This window comes from Microplitis demolitor, chromosome 10, assembly GCF_026212275.2.
Source record: "Microplitis demolitor isolate Queensland-Clemson2020A chromosome 10, iyMicDemo2.1a, whole genome shotgun sequence".
Taxonomy (NCBI): domain Eukaryota; kingdom Metazoa; phylum Arthropoda; class Insecta; order Hymenoptera; family Braconidae; genus Microplitis; species Microplitis demolitor.
This window is the reverse complement of record NC_068554.1, coordinates 3423501-3442670: the sequence shown is the minus strand read 5'-3', so window position 1 is coordinate 3442670 and position 19170 is coordinate 3423501. Positions and strand designations below refer to the sequence as shown.

General features: G+C 34.7%; 4 protein-coding genes across 8 annotated transcripts; 3 read left to right on the top strand and 1 right to left on the bottom strand.

Moving 5' to 3' along the window:
- Positions 1-331: 331 nt before the first annotated feature.
- Positions 332-4320, top strand: LOC103569929 (transcription elongation factor SPT5). The gene is made up of 4 exons (XM_008547486.3): positions 332-462; positions 693-3638; positions 3716-3891; positions 3975-4320. The coding sequence occupies exons 2-4, from the start codon at positions 701-703 to the stop codon at positions 4206-4208; spliced, it is 3348 nt and encodes a 1115-aa protein (XP_008545708.1). The 5' UTR covers positions 332-462; positions 693-700; the 3' UTR covers positions 4209-4320.
- Positions 4321-5098: 778 nt separating this feature from the next.
- Positions 5099-6597, top strand: LOC103569930 (oxygen-dependent coproporphyrinogen-III oxidase). The gene has a single exon (XM_008547487.3). It carries the CDS (start codon positions 5280-5282, stop codon positions 6438-6440), a length of 1161 nt encoding a protein of 386 aa, XP_008545709.1. The 5' UTR covers positions 5099-5279; the 3' UTR covers positions 6441-6597.
- A 36-nt stretch (positions 6598-6633) lies between these two features.
- LOC103569933 (putative helicase mov-10-B.1) lies at positions 6634-9750 on the bottom strand. The gene is made up of 3 exons (XM_008547488.3): positions 9378-9750; positions 9237-9314; positions 6634-9148 (listed from the first exon to the last, which is right to left on the bottom strand). Exons 2-3 carry the CDS (start codon positions 9299-9301, stop codon positions 6715-6717), a joined length of 2499 nt encoding a protein of 832 aa, XP_008545710.1. The 5' UTR covers positions 9302-9314; positions 9378-9750; the 3' UTR covers positions 6634-6714.
- A 159-nt stretch (positions 9751-9909) lies between these two features.
- On the top strand, positions 9910-18427 carry LOC103569935 (max dimerization protein 1). 5 transcript variants are annotated; one of them, XM_053742349.1, is made up of 9 exons: positions 9910-10347; positions 10469-10533; positions 11676-12861; positions 12944-13037; positions 13160-13189; positions 16697-16811; positions 16929-17277; positions 17382-17518; positions 17600-18427. In XM_053742349.1, exons 3-8 carry the CDS (start codon positions 12807-12809, stop codon positions 17516-17518), a joined length of 780 nt encoding a protein of 259 aa, XP_053598324.1. In that variant the 5' UTR covers positions 9910-10347; positions 10469-10533; positions 11676-12806; the 3' UTR covers positions 17600-18427. The 5 variants fall into 5 exon arrangements, with proteins under 5 accessions (XP_053598324.1, XP_053598326.1, XP_008545711.1 ...); XM_053742351.1 differs by lacking the exon at positions 10469-10533 and having other exon boundaries at positions 9910-10027; XM_008547489.2 differs by lacking the exon at positions 10469-10533.
- Positions 18428-19170: the final 743 nt, after the last annotated feature.

The following is a 19170-nucleotide window of genomic DNA, read 5'->3' as shown; positions in this document are numbered from 1 at the left end:
AAAAAAAACCATTCATATCGTTCATTTAACCGCAGTCAGTATGATATCTGATTTTAAACAAATATTAAACCAATTATATGTTTTTCTTTATGTTACTAATTAATAATTCATTTTTGATTAATAATGTTTTTTATTTTTGTTTAATTTTTTTCTCTATTCAAAAGTTTGCCGCTATTATCTTTCAAATTCTTTAGTTGAAAGGCAGCGCCACTAGTACCTCGTCATTGCTGATGTTACTGCTATATTAAAACGAAATTACTATAAAACCTAGAAACTATAGATTTTATGACTTGAAGTTGGTACTGATGTGGTCGACAGACTGACAAAATTCGTTCCCATCTAAAAGCATTGAGTGAACGGCCCCTGCACATCGCACCTAGAGAGGTTGCCCTTAAGTCATTAATTTATCAATTTATTTATATATATTTGTGGTATTTAAGTGAAATATATATTAAGTAAAAGGTAATTTATATAAATTCATTATTTATTGTATTTGTTGTAATTAAATTAAATTATTAATAATTAGAGGTAGTAATTGTTTCAGATTATTTATTTTTTTGAATTTGGAGGTTATGTTTGAGTTAATTGTTTTGGAAAGCTTATAATTATTATTGTTGATTAATTAAATAATTAGTTAATTGTTAAAATAATTGAGAGGTAGTGTGGTGATAACAAAAAATTTATTTTTTTAGTTTTCAAAATGTCTGATTCGGAAAGCAGCAATTACTCAGAAAATGAAAGTGGGGCAGCTGTTAGTGAGAGTGAACCTGAGGACAATAGATCAGCAAAGTCAGGTAGAGGTAGTGGAAGATCCGTATCTCGGAGTAGGAGCAGATCGCATTCAAAGTCGCGTAGTCGATCACGGTCACGGTCACGGTCAGCTTCCGGTTCAGAGGGAGTCAAAGATGACGAGGCTGAAGAAGCGCATTCTGGTGAGGAAGACAATCCCGAGCCGGAGGAAGAACCGGAAGGAGAAGATTTAGATGACAGTGAGCATGATGAGGAAGAGTATGAAGATGAAGATGATGACAGGCCACGAAAGAAGAAAAAGAAAGACAGATTTTGTGGTTTCATTGATGACGAAGCTGAGGTCGATGATGATGTTGAGGACGACGAGGAATGGGAAGATGGAGCTCAGGAAATTGGGATCGTTGGGAATGAGGTGGACGAGCTTGGGCCCACGGCCCGTGAAATTGAGGGACGGAGACGTGGTACCAATTTGTGGGAGTCGCAGCGTGAAGATGAAATAGAAGAGTACTTGCGTAAAAAGTATGCTGATGAATCAGTAGCTATCAGACATTTTGGAGATGGTGGTGAAGAGATGAGTGATGAAATTACTCAGCAGACACTTTTGCCAGGAGTCAAGGATCCTAATTTATGGATGGTCAAATGTCGTATTGGTGAAGAAAAGTCAACTGTACTGCTGTTGATGCGTAAATTTTTGACGTATCAGTTCAGTCCTGAGCCACTGCAAATAAAATCTGTTGTTGCGCCCGAAGGTGTCAAGGGTTACATTTACATCGAAGCTTACAAACAGCCACACGTTAAGTCAGCTATTGACAATGTGGGTAATCTCAGGCATGGTATTTGGAAGCAACAGATGGTACCGATAAAAGAAATGACTGATGTATTGAGAGTCGTCAAAGAACAGACTGGTTTGAAAGCTAAACAATGGGTGAGATTGAAACGTGGTATCAACAAAGATGACATAGCACAAGTGGACTACGTCGATCTTGCCCAGAATCAAGTCTACTTGAAATTATTGCCAAGGATTGACTACACCAGACCACGTGGAGCTCTGAGAACAGCTCAAGGCGAAATTGAAGCGAAACGCAAGAAGAAGAGGCGGCCGCCCGCGAAACCTTTTGACCCAGAAGCTATAAGAGCTATCGGGGGTGAAGTGACAAGCGATGGTGACTTTTTAATTTTCGAAGGCAACCGGTACAGTCGTAAAGGATTTTTGTATAAAAATTACAACACAAATGCAATCATTGTCGAGGGTGTGAAGCCAACTCTATCAGAACTAGAACGTTTTGAAGAAGCACCTGAAGGTATTGATATAGAATTGAATGGAACTCCATCTACTGGCACTGGGCGGGAGGATTCATCAGTAAGTCATTCATTCAGCAACGGTGACAATGTTGAAGTTTGTGAAGGTGAATTGATGAATCTCCAAGGAAAAATCGTGTCAATTGACGGAAACATGATTATGGTTTTACCTAAACATGAAGAATTGAAAGAGGCTCTAGAATTCCAGGCTCATGAATTGAGAAAATATTTTACAATGGGTGATCATGTAAAAGTCGTTGCTGGGCGCTATGAAGGGGACACTGGTTTGATTGTAAGGGTTGAACAAAATCGTGTCGTTTTATTTTCTGACTTGTCAATGCACGAGCTCGAGGTTCTTCCACGTGACTTGCAGCTCTGCTCGGACATGGCAACTGGAGTTGACAGTTTAGGTCAATTCCAGTGGGGTGATTTGGTGCATCTAGATGCTCAGACAGTGGGTGTTATTGTACGATTGGAGCGTGAAAATTTTCATGTTTTGTCTATGCACGGTAAAGTTGTGGAAGCAAGACCACAAGGACTGACCAAGTGCCGGGAGAATCGTAATCCCGTGGCATTGGATTCTCAACAAAATACAATTCAAAAGAAAGATATTGTTAAAGTTGTTGACGGACCACACGCAGGACGTGATGGTGAAATAAAACATTTGTATCGTAGCTTTGCGTTTCTTCATTCCCGTATGTATGTCGACAACGGTGGAATATTTGTCTGTAAAACACGTCACCTTCAATTAGCGGGTGGTAATAAAGCGATAACATCAATGTCACCGAGCTCTGGTTTCATGTCACCTCGTATTGCTTCACCAATGCATCCCAGCGGTGGTGGATTCGGCAGAGGTGGCGGACGTGGACGAGGACGTGGTGGTGGCGCTCGTCGCGATCGTGAAATAATTGGTACGACGATAAAAATAACTGGGGGACCATACAAAGGAAATGTCGGAATTGTTAAAGATGCGACCGAGACAACAGCTCGTGTTGAGCTGCATTCAACTTGCCAAACTATATCTGTTGATAGATCACATATTGCCAATGTTGGAGTGCCAACTAAAGACGGTGGTTTCAGCTCTTACAGCAGAACACCAGCATACGCTGCTGGTGGCCAAACTCCTATGTACGCTCGCGACGGTGCCAAGACTCCAATGCACGGTTCCCAGACTCCGATGTACGAAAATGGATCACGTACTCCGCACTATGGTTCTATGACTCCATCGCACGATGGGTCCAGAACACCTGGACAATCTGGAGCATGGGATCCAACTGTTACAAACACACCGGCACGAAACAATGACTTTGATAGCTACAGTATGGAAGAAGGTGGATCTCCGGGTTATGCACCTGGGTATCCGTCTACTGGAGGTCCGTTCACTCCTCAAACCCCAGGAACTATGTACGGATCAGAGCAAAGCTACAGTCCGTATCAACCGAGTCCCAGTCCAGCTGCCAGTGCTACTGCTAGCCCTAGCCCTGCTGGATATGTTGCGACTCCATCACCTTCTGGTACTGGATACACTACCAGTCCACATGGAGCTTTTGCTACTCCTTCGCCGATGGGCTACAGCCCTATGACTCCTGGTAATAATCTAGCTCAGCGTTTTATTTATTTTAATTATTAAATATCATTATAAATTATTAATATAAATTTTTTTTAGGTGTCGCTGGTAGTCCATACAATCCACAGACACCTGGAGCGAGTCTAGATACTGGTGTTGGATCAGCTATGCTCGGTAACACCGAGTGGCATACGGTTGACATTGAAGTTCGTATTAAAGACAGTCATGGTGATCCTGCTTTGGCTGGACAACAAGGAATCATCAGAGGAATATCCGTAAGTTTATTATCATCATCATTATCATTATTGCTTGTAAAATAATTTAATTTATTAATTTATTAATTGTTAATTATCAATAGGGAGGAATGTGTTCAGTATTTCTACCAGCAGAAGACCGTGTTGTTAATTTGATTTGTGATCAACTGGAACCAGTGCTACCGATTCACGGTGACCGGGTTAAAGTTATCCTCGGCGAGGATCGTGAGGCCGTTGGCAATTTATTGTCAATTGACAATCAAGAGGGCGTTGTCAAACTCACCACCGGGGAACTAAAAATGTTGCATCTGAGATTTTTATGCAAAATGAAGGCGTAAATGTTATCAGCTTTAACGCGACGACTCGTTGCCTATAATTAATATTATTTTTTTTTTTTTCGTAACTATAATTATAAAAAATATGTAATGTCATTTAAAAAAAATATATAAATATATAATTAAAAATTTTTTTATATAAAATACCAGTCTTGATAGTTTTTAAATATTTATTACCAACTTAACAATAATTACAGTTTTATTTAATTAAAGCTAAGAACTAAATTATAATTTGTTTTTAAAATTGACGTTTCAGATCAGCAGATTTGAATTTTTTAAATGAATGTCAATTTACCTGACAATATATTTTTGAATAAAACAAAATGTAAATTTTTAGAATAAAAATTTAAAAATACATTTTTAAATAATTGATAAATCTGTTCGCGCTTTTTCTTAAATTTAAACATTTTAATAATTCTATTTATTTAAAATATAAATTGTTTTATATCTGCTACATTCACACTCATATTTTTAAAATTTTAGATTTTAATTCCCACTAAAAATTTTCAAATATATCAATAATAGTAAGAATTTTTTTTATTCATAATATAAATATATAAAAAGAAAATTTAATACTTCAATAAAATTTATTTTCAAATTTTCGAAATTTACTTTTAATTTCTAAAATCATAATTTCAAAAAATTTTGCGAGTCCAATACTGAGCATACCCACAAATTTATGATAATGAAATTAGCCGATGTTTAATTTTTGAATTTTTGAAAAATGATAAATTATAAAAAGAAAAATTTTAAAAAATTGCACCTACAGTTTTTAAAATTTTTTAACTATAAATATTTTTATTTTATTTTTTTTTTTTTTTTCAAATTGAATTGTTAAAAAAAAAATCCAAAAATTTTAAACTCTGCTAACTTCAGCATCATCGCGAATTTTTATCCTAACGGTTTAAAAATAACGGGAATCAATAAAAGAATAATAATAAATTGAATAAAGAATAATCTGATGGCGCTGTGATTAAATGAAATTTAATTATAAAACTTCAGCAGATCATAACCTCGATTAAGTAAACAGTTATTTCATTTGTGTAAATACTTGTTAATAGTTGCGTGGCGAACATGTCGCGAATATTTTTTCGTAATATAAAAGTTATAAATGCTGCGATAACCAGCAGCAAATCAACAAAAACATCCCGACTTACTTACCTGGGCGTCGGAGTTATGGCAACAGGTATCGTAACATATAATTGTTCAAAAAATGAAGCATTCGCGGCAAAATCACAGCTGGACGTGTCCGGGTTCATGGCAAGGCCGATAACACCAGAGAAAACTCTAAAGAAAAATGAAGGTGACATGAAAAGTAAAATGGAAATGCTTATTTTGAAAATTCAAGCTGATTTTTGTAGATCACTGGAAGCCTTTGAAGACGAGGAACGTTTTAAGGTGGACAGATGGCTGCGTAAAGAGGGTGGCGGAGGTATCACATGTGTAATGCAAGATGGTAAAGTTTTTGAAAAAGCTGGAGTAAATGTATCAGTTGTATCTGGTGAACTACCACCAGGTGCTATTCAACAAATGCGAGCACGTGGTAAGCAAATGGACGAAGGAAGTTTGCCGTTTTTCGCAGCTGGTATCAGTGCCGTCATTCATCCCCGCAATCCAATGATTCCTACAATACATTTCAATTATCGTTACTTCGAAGTCGTCAATAAGGATGGTAGTGTCCAGTGGTGGTTTGGAGGAGGTACTGATCTGACACCCTATTATTTAAATGAAGACGATGCCCGTCACTTCCATGGCACACTGAAAAAAGCATGTGATCAACATGATAAATCATATTATGCAAGGTTTAAAAAGTGGTGCGATGAATATTTCTTTATTAAACATCGTGGCGAGAGCCGTGGAGTCGGAGGTATATTTTTCGATGACCTGGACACGCCGAATCAAGACGCAGCTTTTAAATTTGTAAAGTCGTGCGCTGAGTCTGTTGTACCCTCGTACGTTCCCCTGGTTGCCAAGCATAAGGATGATGGGTACGGATACGCTGAACGACAATGGCAGTTGCTAAGAAGAGGACGTTATGTTGAATTCAATTTAATTTATGACCGCGGTACCAAGTTTGGTTTGTATACTCCGGGTGCTAGATACGAGAGTATCCTGATGTCGCTGCCATTAATTGCGAGATGGGAGTACATGCATGAACCACCTGCTGGATCAAAGGAAGCTCAGCTGATGGAAGTCTTACGTACGCCCAAGAACTGGCTCAATATTAAAAATTAATTTTTGATTTTTGATTATTGATAACGAAGACTGATGATCTTTTGATTACTTGCCGATAGCTTTTGGAGTTTTTTTTAAATTTAAATTAAGAACAATTTATTAAATAGTAATTTTAAAAAAATATTCCAGTAGCAATGATAGATCTGTGGTACTTAAGTCAATGGTTATTGTAAAAAATATTTTTCCATTTATTATTGAAAATATTAAAGATTTATTTTGAATAACTATTACAAACTTATTTTAAAATACTGATCATTAAAATAATTACTTTATTTTAAATAGCTAAAGATTTCATTCTACTGTGTAGCTCAGCTTCAAAACTGTCTTCATCAGCACACAATTTTTTCAAATAATTAGCAAACATATCTTTGGCCATGCGACTGTTGCTATCGAACTGTTCTGCTGGATCAATAACCTCGCAATCATCTTCGTCAACTGAGTCCTCAGAGACGTCTGATTCATCAGAAAACGGGATGTCCTCATCCATATTAAATTGCTGATGATAATCATTATCTAAATTCATTAATAATTCATCCATTTTATTTAATGACTGCAGGTTAGCAGACACGGGTCCACTGGGTGCGCGTCTGCGACGTGGCAAATCTCGGAAATTTATTTCTCTACGCTCTGACGAACTTACTGAATCTTCAACGATTTTTGTCGCTGGAAGTTTCAATTCTTTTCGTACTGTAACTGAACTTATTTGGCGTATATCCAAACCATCAAGTGATTTATCAAGTACGAATTTTTCTCCACAGCATGCATTATTTTTAACGCAGTATTTAACGAACGCTCTCCAACAATAATCTTGTTGCAGTATGTCAGGATGACCTATGACAATAAGTAGTGACTTGGCGCGAGTCAACGCGACATTGAAACGTTTAGGATTTGATAGAAAACCAATATGATATTTATTTTCTTCTGTTTTATAAACTACCGACCGTACTGTTGTGATAATAATTATGTCCTTTTCTTGTCCCTGAAAAATTTCAACAGTTCCAACGGGGACATTAGTTATATTATAGTTCTCCAGAGCTTTATGAATTTTACTTCTCTGTAATTTATAAGGAGTTACTATTCCAATGTCCTCAGGCTTTACTGTTTTACCACCAAGATCTGTATTGAGCAATCTTCTGACGTAAGAAATCACCTGAGCGATTTCTCTGTCATTGTAAACACTTGGAGAATAAGCTTTACGACCCTCTTTACCTTTTACAGCGTGAAACATAACAGGGAATTTTTTTTTAGGCAGCATGGACCAACCGACAGCTCGGGTCGTGTGTTTTCCACCCATAGCTACCAATTCTCCATCATAAAACAAATTGTTTGGGACACTGAGTATCGCCTCGTGACAACGATAATTTTGAATTAATTTTGTCACGTAACGTGAGTTGTATTTTTTATCATCGCCTTTTTTGTACAAAGGCCAGTTCATTAATCGCTCGAGCATACTTTTGCCGAGTAAAACTTCAGCCAATTTAGACTGTACAGTCGGGCCTAGTTGTTTTGGATCGCCAGCAATCACAATCTGCCCGCAAAATTTACTAGTTTGCGATGAATCTTTTCCACACATCAGTACCAATGGAATCAGCGTATCGAGCTCAGTAGCCTGTCCCGCTTCATCAATAAACAAATATCCAAAATAATTTTCACGTAATTTATATCCGTGTAAACGTATTGCTGTTGCTAAGGTCGTAATAACTATTTTTTTCGTCATAAAAACTTCTTTGTTGACAAAAACAGTTCGACGATCAGCAAAATTTGAATATGTCTTCAAAGTTGGCTTAACATCTTCGCTGCTTCTTGATGAACTGTACATACGATACATAAAATCATCTTCAACAGATCCCAGGTTCTTCAGCAATCGCTCAGCGATTTCATCAGCAGCGGCATTGGATGGTGTGCATATTAAAATCTTAGTTGATGGATTTTTTTTCATTATCTGACATATTGCCTCAACAACTGTTGATGTCTTACCAGTACCGGGTGGTCCAAAGAGTACATAAGGCGCCGGATATGAAGTTTTATTAACAATATTTATAATTGCTTGCTGCTGCTCTGGATTTTTATTGATATTATCATTGATCCACTTAAATTTACGATTGTCCAGCACAAATGTTGAAGACTGCGACACTGGAAATAACATCCGGGTTATATTGTCTTTATCAACGGTATCAAGAATATAATTCCAGCACTTGGCGGACCAATCATCGATGCGGAATTCAATATTAAATTTCTGATCTCTGGTAAAACTGTTGCGAAATGACGCTGGCACATCAATAGCGACATAATCTTTGCCTACATGAGTAACAATACCAACACAATTATTTTTTCCATTGACTTGCAGGAGTTCAATCTCGTCGTATTCTCTCAAAGACGGACGATCCTCTTGAAGTCCTGGTACAGCAACAACAAATTCATTGGTTCTTTTTTCAGATAAACCAATACCCTGATCAAACAACGAGTACTTCTGCATGTCCTTGATGCACTGATGGTACTCAATATACAAAAGTAATTTCCATAGATACCAGTAATTCTGTTCATCTAATTTACTGTAATCAAAGTCATCAAGACCCGACACAATTGCATAATACTGCGCATGGATTTCCGTCATACCTTGGAAAGGTTTTACATTATTATCAAGTACTTCTGATAATTGAGCTGGTATAAAAGCACCGCCCATAGACAAAGGTGGCATTCCATCAATACTACAAGTTAATAAATAAAAAAAAAAAAAACAATTAGTATGTTTACTATCAAAGTAATTAATTGATCGCTTATCAACTGATGACTTACCAATCTCTTGTACTCTTACTCTTAATGACATTTTCAATATCATTTCTATTATTCACTTCCATCATTGAATTTTCTAACCTGAAAAAATAAAAATTAAACACGTGGTCAAAGTAATAAAAATAAAAATGAATAATTACTTACTCGAAAAACGTGGGTTTTAAAATTCACAGGTTAACTTAAATTACCGTATTTAAAAAATGTTAATTTATTTATAATTTTAACAAAAGATAAGATTCATCAAGATAAAAAATAAGTAATGGCAGCAGCTGGTAATAGCGAGTACTTATTGTTTTTAATGATAATAATAAATAATAAAATAACACATGAACTGATAAAAACTTTAAAATAAAATTATTTTTTCTTATGAATCAAATAAACAACCACATTTTAAATTTTCACTTGTAGAGTCATGTGCGGCAATTAGGCCACATTTGAATAAATATGTAGTAACAGTAAGGATAACTAACCACGTAATAGATGATGGGCCAGCTGTTTGTTTTGTTTTCGGGCATGAGATTCACGTGATGCCGCTGGTGGCTGACAGCGGCGCGTTTGTTCCAATTCTTTCGGGCATTTTTATTGGTCGAATCTGTGCACTCATGAACAGGAAGAGCCAATGAGGTTTCTCGTAAGAAAGGATGACTGGTGCTTGTGCGATGCAGAAACATTTGACATCGATAAATGCGTGAGAGTGCTCGTCAAGTGCGGAAGTGTCAGAACTGTCGTTTATTCGTCGACTTTTCGTCGTCGTACCTGTGGTTACTTTAATATTTGTCATCAACTAATTGCTCGTACTATTATTTTATACAAATTATTTTTATTTAAACTTTTTCCGCTTTAATATAAATAAAGCATACATAGATATATATATATATATATGTATATATCTATATATATATACATACATAAAAAAAAATACGGGCATTAGAGGCGCTCGTGTTTGCTCGAGACGTAACAAAGGAATCGCACTGCCCAACGGGCTTTCTATATATATTTCTTAATATATATATGTGTATATATTTATAAATGTGTGGTGGTGTATTGGTGAAGTGAAAACGGCGCAGTGAACACAAGGCTAGCTAAATACAGACGGAGTCATTTAATAACACGGGTATGACAAAGAAATAATAATAACTGTCATTCTGTTTTTGACATTTACGATCTAATACCGAACGATTTAATTGACGTCTGAGTAATCCCTGTTTTTAAATAGATATTATTTTATTTTTTAGACTAACGGAACAAGAAGAGAGAGGGGGGTTACTGTATTTGAAAAGATAAAACAAAACTAAAATAGGTTGGTAATTAATGATTTAAGTGGTAGCCAAAAAGCGAGAGGCCGAGTAGGTAGCAACAGTAAAGTCTTTGCGAACGCGATTTGCGCATACACATAAACTACGTTCATGTGTATTAAATTTATATAAATATATACATATATATGATATAAACACATACACGCCTACGCTCAGAAGCGCGGCATCGTATGACGTTAACGGCGTAACTTACCCAAAGTCCGTGTACCTCGATTCCCGTATTTCAATTGGTCTTCCCTCGTGTAACCCCTCTATAACAATATATATATATATATATGTATATATATATATATATATTTATATATGTATATAGTAAAATGCGTGTCGTAGACGGAGCGAATATTTAGTGTGTATATTTAAAATGATTCTGAAGTTAGCAGACAAAAATTTTAAAAAATTAAAAAAACTGTAATTTTAAAAAATATTTTTTTGTGATTTATTGTTTTGAAAGGAAATTAAAAAATTACTGGCTAACCAGTATTGTATATTTAAAGTATATATGTAGGAATGTGGATGTAAAAAACTGTGGGTAAAAAGGTACGCGTATTATTTGGCTCACGGCTCTGCTCGCAATCCTAAATCGTAAGATCGTCGACGGATTTGTATTACCGTTTTATTTCGTGACTAAAATATGTAGCTCGATATAACAAGAGCAGTGAGGGAAAATGATAAATTTTATTTAAAAATATTTGTAGTCTGGTAGCCATTTGTTGGAAAGATTGTAGGCTTAGTTTGTGGATTCAAATAAGTCTGAGGACTTTGACGTTTGGAAGGTGGGAGTAATTTTTAGTTATTTTGATGGTAAAGATGAGGCCGTCTGATATAATAGGCACACGCGGGAACCGTTTTGATGCGCGTCATCGTCAGGCCGCGCACAACGCCACGCATCTTTTGACATTTCGTATGTGATGCCTGACACGTATGCTAGTTGTTTACTCGCGGCTCCGATTGCTTTATCTCCGTGTTCGTGAGACGACTTGTTAAATTCTGCGTGACCCACTGGATTACCGATAGCATTAAATTTAAAATTCATTACTGTAACTTTATATTTATTTATTATTTTAGTTATTTAATTTAACCTAAAACGTGTGAGAGTTATTTCAGCCATTGTTGTTTTGGTCCACAGGATGCCCATGTGTCAAAGTACTCGTGATCGTGAAATGTGCTGAGAGGCGGAGCTGCTGCTGCTGCAACTGCTGGTACTGGTACTGCTGCTCTGCTATTTAGTTGTAACTGGGACTAAAAACTATAACTTAAAACTCTGGTTGTTGAGGACAAAGAAACTCTCGAAACTAGAGACTATAAAAGTGTCGCTTGATGGATCAACTGTGATTGGTTGTGAAAGTGAAATCAGTGTGTTGTGACAATCCAGAGACTGTAGACATTGAAAAGATTTAGCTGGAAGTATAACATTATTTTTTTTTTTTTTTTTTTTTTTTTTTTTTTTTAATTTTATTTTATATTTTTTTAAATGTTTAAAAGGAAACAAGTTTATTTTTGTAACTTAGTTTACTTTTAATTTTAATTACGTGAGTTTTATATATAAATATATTATATGTACATATATATATATACATGACCTGACAACGTCCTTCTGATTCTGTCACACATTAACGGTTTACTGATAATATTATCACGCAAACGCAACAATACGCATTTATTTATTTTATTTTTTTTCTGATCGAGCAGCTCGTACTCGTCGACTTTTAAACACGAGTTGAGGGAATACACGCAACTTTAAAACGTGCGTGTGTTACAATACGTCTTGCTGGGTTTTTTTTATTTTGTTATCGTGTATGTATTTACTCGCTGTGTTGATGCGTAGTGAATAGAGTTATAAAAAAAAAAAAATATAAGTTTATATGTGTAAGTGTTTTTGTGTGTGACAGAACAGGGGGAGAAAAAAGTTGTCAGTGTTTCCAAGTTTCAAGTGGCCTAAAGTCCCAAGTGCCGGCCGGCCGGCGCGAAAGATTGAAAGACAATAAGAAGAAATAGAATTAAAAAATAAGTTTAAGAAGAATAAGAGAAGGAGTAAAAGAGTAGGAGGAAAAGGACGAGAACGAAGTTGAAGAATAATAGAAGTTAAGGAGAACAACGAAGCGGACGCGAGGCAGGCCGGCGGGACGGCTTCACGTTAAACAATACTTGGCTAAAATATAATAAAAAATATATTTTGTTACATTGAGTTAACTTTTAAAGTTGACAGCAGAGTTGTAACAAAAACAAAAGCACCAGCAACATTAAATAACTTGGAAATATGAGCATTGCTGCATTACTGCAAGCCGCTGAGTACATTGAACGAAGAGAAAGAGGTAAATTTATCTTCTACTTATGTCTTATATATTTTTAAAAAGTTTTTTATTAATTAATTTATTTTATTTTTGTGGTAAACAGAAGCTGAGCATGGATATGCATCGACTATGCCCATTCCTGATGATCTCAGGGCGCTCTCCAAGAGGTCAAAGACGAAAAAATCTCAGGGTAGTCGGTTGGTATTTTTTTTTATTAATTTATTATTTTATTATTTAATGTACTGTTCAAGTAGAGATAAATTATTTTATTACTGCAACTGTAATTTATAGACTAATTTATTATTATTTTTTATTGCAGGACTACCCACAATGAACTGGAAAAAAATCGGTGAGTTCTGATGATAGTAAACTCGTTTAATTTTTATAAACCTTATTTTAATATATGTGTATGTATATAAATATATATTTATTGGTGTATTATATTGTCGAAAATTTAAATCCGTTGTCACTGTTTTTAAACTCGGTATCTGACTGCGGGATACTGGGGACCGGGGACTGGACATATGAAAGGAAACGAGGAAGGGAATGAGAGAGTAATGGATACAAGAACAAATAAAAAATGAAATAAATAAATAATGAGTGAGAGAGAGATAGAAGAAAATCAAAGTAAAAGGATATATGCGTGTGTGTTGGTTTAGAGTGACGAGTAGAGTTTAAGAATAAAAAAAGTTAAATAAAATAAATAAAAAGGACCACAGGGCTTCAGGGTCTTCCTTCTTCTCTTCGTACCATTTGAAATGCATTGAATTTTAAAGCGACTCTCTTTGTGTAACGGCATTCAGCGCTTTTCACCTTAACAACGACTAACTCCCTCGAGGATTTTCCGGACTCGATCTCCGCTGGCCAGTCGCTCGGTATCCGCTTTAAAAAAAAATACAAAAGTTACGAAACTTTGGTTAAGCTCAACATAGAACTTATCCACGTGAATTCTTCTGTTTGATTCTTAAGAATTGACCTTGCCACAAACACTTGTTTATTTAGTTTTTTTAAATTTCATTATACTCTGAATTACTTGCAGTGCAATTGTAAGTCTCGCATCATTGAATATATGGCGGATAGTAGTTGATTTTCTGATTGTACCGCTCGAATGTTGTTAATATTGCTGTTGCTGTTGCTATTGCTGATGCTAGTGCACACCAATCGCTTGTGTTTGCACCGCCATTGCCGGTTTAAGCCCGTTCACCTTGAGCCCTCGAGGACAGTGGAGCTCAATCCTGTGTATTTTGATATTTTATTTTTACTATTTACTGAAATTACTCAATAATTTTTTTTATTATCAAAACAACAGTAGCGGTGACGATAATAACGACCAAAATGATTGAGCAATAGGTTTTATAATTTTGACAGATAATGAAAAAAACAAACAAACAAATCATAAAATATCAAATATTTGATGTGGTAACTTTTATTTATTTTTCTTATTTAATATTATCGTTCTCTTTTTAACTTTTCAACTGTCATCTCTCCCTTGTCTCTTATAGAGGTCACTGGATATTTCGAATGATATACATAGCGATTTGGTACAGATGGCAAGTTGCCATGTGTCTCGTTGAGAATTCAAACAGCATAGTATCAGCAATAGCGACAACGAGAGCAAAAGTTTATACTTTAAAGTGAGAAAGTAAGAAGTAAAGATAAAGATTCACGATGATAACGGAAACGAAAAACTTTAAAAACAAAAAACTATATATATATTTGGTGAAAGTTAATAAGGATATTGTTATGTAAATATATTCACATAAATACGGTTATTTATTATTGTGTTTACGTCATCGTAAATGCATCCAGAATATGTCAACATATAAATAGATTGAGGACAACGAAGATAGTTTTTAAAAACAACAAGAAATAGTATGGATGGAAGTTGAAAAAAAAAATTGCGTAGTATGCCCTCATCCAGCTTATATTGCTGTCATTATATGTTGGTATATATATGTATGTATATGTATGTGTATGTATGTATGTATGTGTATATCTGATGAGAAATGATGATTGACTACTGTTGAGCGTAAGAGAACAAAGGGGCGCGATAAAATCTGCATGATCTCGGAGTGATAGACATGAGGTCTGGGCTTGCAGTAACGACCTGGCGTTAATCCTGAGGTGTGTAGAGTAAAAAAAGTTTAGAGTAAAGTAAAGTGAAGGAAGAAAAGAATGAAGACGAGGATCAAGAAAGACGGGGTCAGGAAATAGAAGAGGGCATGAACAAGTTATACCGTGGGTTTCAGATATATAACTTTTAGAGAAGGGCGAAGAGGTGAAGAAGGTGGATTGGAGCAGGAGTAGTACAGTAGGTTCGAGGAGGAGGAGTAAGCGGGGTTGCACAAGAACCCAGGGGTATGGGGTGTGGGTTAAGAGAAGAGGGATAGTAATCGATACAACGACGAACATTTCGTACGGTCGATACTCGGATACTCCCGCTAACCAAGCGAGTGGGATCAAAGTGAGTGTTATGTAGAATATATATATATATATACATATATACATATAGGTGACGTGGGCGCCGACTCGCCTCTTTCACCTCGGGTTCTATCCACTCGCTTCTGTTCACACCGCGTACTCTCTGTGCGTGACGATATGCTTTTTTTTTACCTTCCATTGCCTTCCATTTCATTTCATTTAATTCCCTCCTCTTCTCTTCTCTATGCTACTCTTTGCTTCACTTGGCTTCCAACGTGCTACACTAGACGGCACTTGCCAACGTGGAAGCGCATTGAAATTGATCTTGTTGATTTCGGGGATAGACCAACCGCTAGCCGGTAGACAGGTCCTGCTCGTTCCACCTGGCGTGTTTCATGTACGTCAACCGTCACGACACTTGGATTTTTATCGAGAGAAAGCAGAAATATTAAAAACTATAAATATAAAGTAATACTCCATTTCTTCATGTATCATTTATCATGGTTGATGATAATCTCATAATTCTCATTAGTCAGGGCTTCGGCATCATTTCACTATCGATGATTTTGTTTTCTATGGGTTCTCCAAATGACATTAATCTGCTGTAAATAGAAGGTGGAGCAGAGTACGGGTGTATCTAGTCCTTACTCGTGTTGTTGACTCGTCAGTTGGCATTTAATACGAGTCATACATGTATATGTATATATATATATATATATATATATATATATGTATATATATATATATATATATATATATATATATATATATATATATATATATATATATATATATATATATATAACTCCAAGTTAAGGCAGTAAAGGGAAGACAGAGATAATTAATATAATAAGAGAGAGGATAAATAAAATAAATAGTTTAACCGCAATTACAGTCCCACGGTGGGATGATATATGAGACAAAGGTTATGCGTGTATCTCTCCTGTTTCTGGCCCGGGACTGTATAAGGCGGTGCGGGTACTAGGCTGCTGATACGTGTACACACATGATATACAACACAAGTGTTGTATCGGTTTATGTGCAATCCCAGTACTACAACAACAACACCCGGCATTATTATCCACTCACAACACACATATAATTCTGGCCGCGAGACGAACGTCGGCCAAGTGCGCGATTATTGTGGCCAAGCTTGGCAACTGGCAACGATGCTGAGCAGAGTGCATTGCCCGGCCATGAGTTAGATCGCTTCGACGCTCGACTGTAAACAACCTCGTAACTTTTGCCTCCTTATTTTTCCTTTGCTTCACGTCATTGAGCCTTTTTTTTATCCGTATTTATACAGCGTATCAGGGATAAAATAACTCCAATACATATGAATCATATGACTTATGTACACAAATAATAAAATATTTTTATAAGAAAAAAAAAAATGATGATGATGATTTTAAATGTTATGTATGTTTCTGAATAGACGAGCGCACCTCAGAAATTGCCTGGAAAAGTTGAAAATTTTGGTACCTCTGGGTGCTGAAACCTCCAGACACACAACGCTTGGCTTGCTGACCAAGGCCAAAAGATTTATCAAGGTAAAAAAAAATTACCACTGCTATGTAGTATGTAGTTGAATTAAATCTTACAGAGTGACATTAATAGAGCAATTTAAATTTATTGATGATTGTTATGTTACTGAATCGGTTTTTTAGAACTTGGAAGACCGAGAACGAAAGCATGCCGCGCACAAGGAGCAGTTGGCACGAGAACACCGATACCTGAGGCGACGTTTCGAGCAACTAACTGGTCAGCCAAGTACCCTTGCTACATTACGTGGATTTCCTGGCCTTGAGGGTAATACCTATGGGCTGAGCACAAGTGCACCATCCACATCATCATGTAGCTCAGCAGCAGCTGTTGCTGCAGCCGCGACAGCAGCTTTGATATCTAAACGACGAAGTGTATCTGAATGCTCTGTCACCACGGTATCGTCCACTGGTTCAGCCAGCAGTTCTCGCAATTCTGACAGATCAACTGGCAGCCCATCTATCTCAGAATCTGGTTTGTAGCAGGGTTTTTTTTTAATTCTCAATGACACATGTCAATTAATTTTTTTTTTATTTGGTAATTTATTTTTATTATCTTTGTATGTTGTGATGATACAGATGAAGTAGATGTCATTGGATACACGAGCAATCAGTCGGATACTGATGATCACAGCAGCGTACAAAGCAGCAGTGACAGTGGCGTTGCCATGTCTACGTCACGACTTACTCTATCTGAAATGATGGACAATCTTTAGGTAATAAAATATACATTATTTTTTTTTTTTATTTTAAAATAATGTTTTCGAATCTAATTAATTTTTATTTTAATATTTTAGATGAAAAATAAAACGACGGAGTTCTAGTGGTAAGGGAGCATTCCGGAATTATTATTATTATTTTTTAACTATAATAATAATTATAATGATGATAATAATAATAATATCGCACCGAAGAAGTAACGATTAATTGGATAACAAAAAAAAAAAAATTAAATATTTAATTATTGACAAATGTCATTGACACGCGAATGAGGGTATTTGTGATTGTAAATCAACGTTATTTAACATTTATCCCACTGATAATTCCTCAAAAAATAATATTACACAACAATAAATTTGTGCAATCGTAATTTCAACAGTTATGTTAATTATGTAAACTATTGTTTACAATTTAAATATTAAAAATGAATAAGACGAGCTGAATAATCAGTGGGTTATTTTTGTTTTTTATCTAAATATATTTTTATTTATGATTTACAGACACAAATAATTGACAGTAATAATTATCAGTCGGCTCCGCGTAAACTTTTATCTGTATATTATTAATATAATTATTATTAATTAAATAATTAATTAATATTTTACTGTAAAAGTATTGTATATATTTTTAAGAGAAATGGGGATTGGCAAGTATAACAAGACATGAATTTATAAGCGCTAATATATATTATACATGAATGTTGTAACAAGATGACAGAAAAAGAAAAAGAAAAACAAAAAAAAATAATAATATTAAAAAAAAAAATCATTGTCGAGGTATCGGATAACAAGTTACGAAATCAACCAAGCTAATTGATAGAGACAAATGTCAGATTATCTTGACTAAAGATAAATAAAAAAAAAAAAAAAATAAAACAAATTAAAAAACAAAAAAATATTAAAAATAAAATAACAAAAAAAAAAAAACAAACAATATGAAAGAAAACCAAAAAAAAAAAATTATAATCCAGTTTCTCCAGTAATTCTTTTTTTTTTAAATATCTTTATATATACATATATATGTATACCAAATCAACAGAACGTTGTTTAGTTAATTATCATAAATTTATAAACTAATCAAAGCTTTTTAATTAATTTTCAATTAGATTTTATGCGTGATCTATTTATTAAATTAAAAATATATATACATATATATATTTTTTTCTTTTAGTTGTCGGTTTTACCAAAGGTATACGCGACAAGTGTATAACGCCAGTAAATTACTATAAAAAAATAATTATTATTTACCGTACTCGCTCTTGGAGCTTGCATATATATATATATATATATATATATATATATATATATATATATATATATATATATATATATATATATATATATATATATATATATATATATATATATATATATATATATATATATATATATATATGTATACATGAATATTTTAATTATAATTATTTGAATAATATTAAAATGTAATTAATATTTAGTGAAAGAAAAAAAGAAATTAAATTATCGAGGTCTGTGGCCCCTCGAATGTTGACAGATTGATAAGAACATTAAAAAATTAACAAAGTTCAAGTGTAACGAGGCAATATGTTAAAAATAAAAAATTAAATTAAATACCATATGAATGATTTAACAGGAAAAAAAAAACATAACAACAGATAGTGTGAACACTA

Bases quoted from the DNA above. Each gene is read 5' to 3' on its own strand.
- LOC103569935 (XM_053742351.1), top strand. From the start codon at position 12,807: ATGAGCATTGCTGCATTACTGCAAGCCGCTGAGTACATTGAACGAAGA. The intron at 13,038-13,159 runs GTTGGTATTTTT...TTTTTATTGCAG, and splicing joins AAAAAATCTCAGGGTAGTCG to GACTACCCACAATGAACTGG. The intron at 16,812-16,928 runs GTAAAAAAAAAT...TCGGTTTTTTAG, and splicing joins AGGCCAAAAGATTTATCAAG to AACTTGGAAGACCGAGAACG.
- LOC103569929 (XM_008547486.3), top strand. From the start codon at position 701: ATGTCTGATTCGGAAAGCAGCAATTACTCAGAAAATGAAAGTGGGGCA. The intron at 3,639-3,715 runs GTAATAATCTAG...AATTTTTTTTAG, and splicing joins CTACAGCCCTATGACTCCTG to GTGTCGCTGGTAGTCCATAC. The intron at 3,892-3,974 runs GTAAGTTTATTA...AATTATCAATAG, and splicing joins GAATCATCAGAGGAATATCC to GGAGGAATGTGTTCAGTATT.
- LOC103569933 (XM_008547488.3), bottom strand. From the start codon at position 9,301: ATGATGGAAGTGAATAATAGAAATGATATTGAAAATGTCATTAAGAGT. The intron at 9,149-9,236 runs GTAAGTCATCAG...ATTAACTTGTAG, and splicing joins AGTAAGAGTACAAGAGATTG to TATTGATGGAATGCCACCTT.
- LOC103569930 (XM_008547487.3), top strand. From the start codon at position 5,280: ATGTCGCGAATATTTTTTCGTAATATAAAAGTTATAAATGCTGCGATA.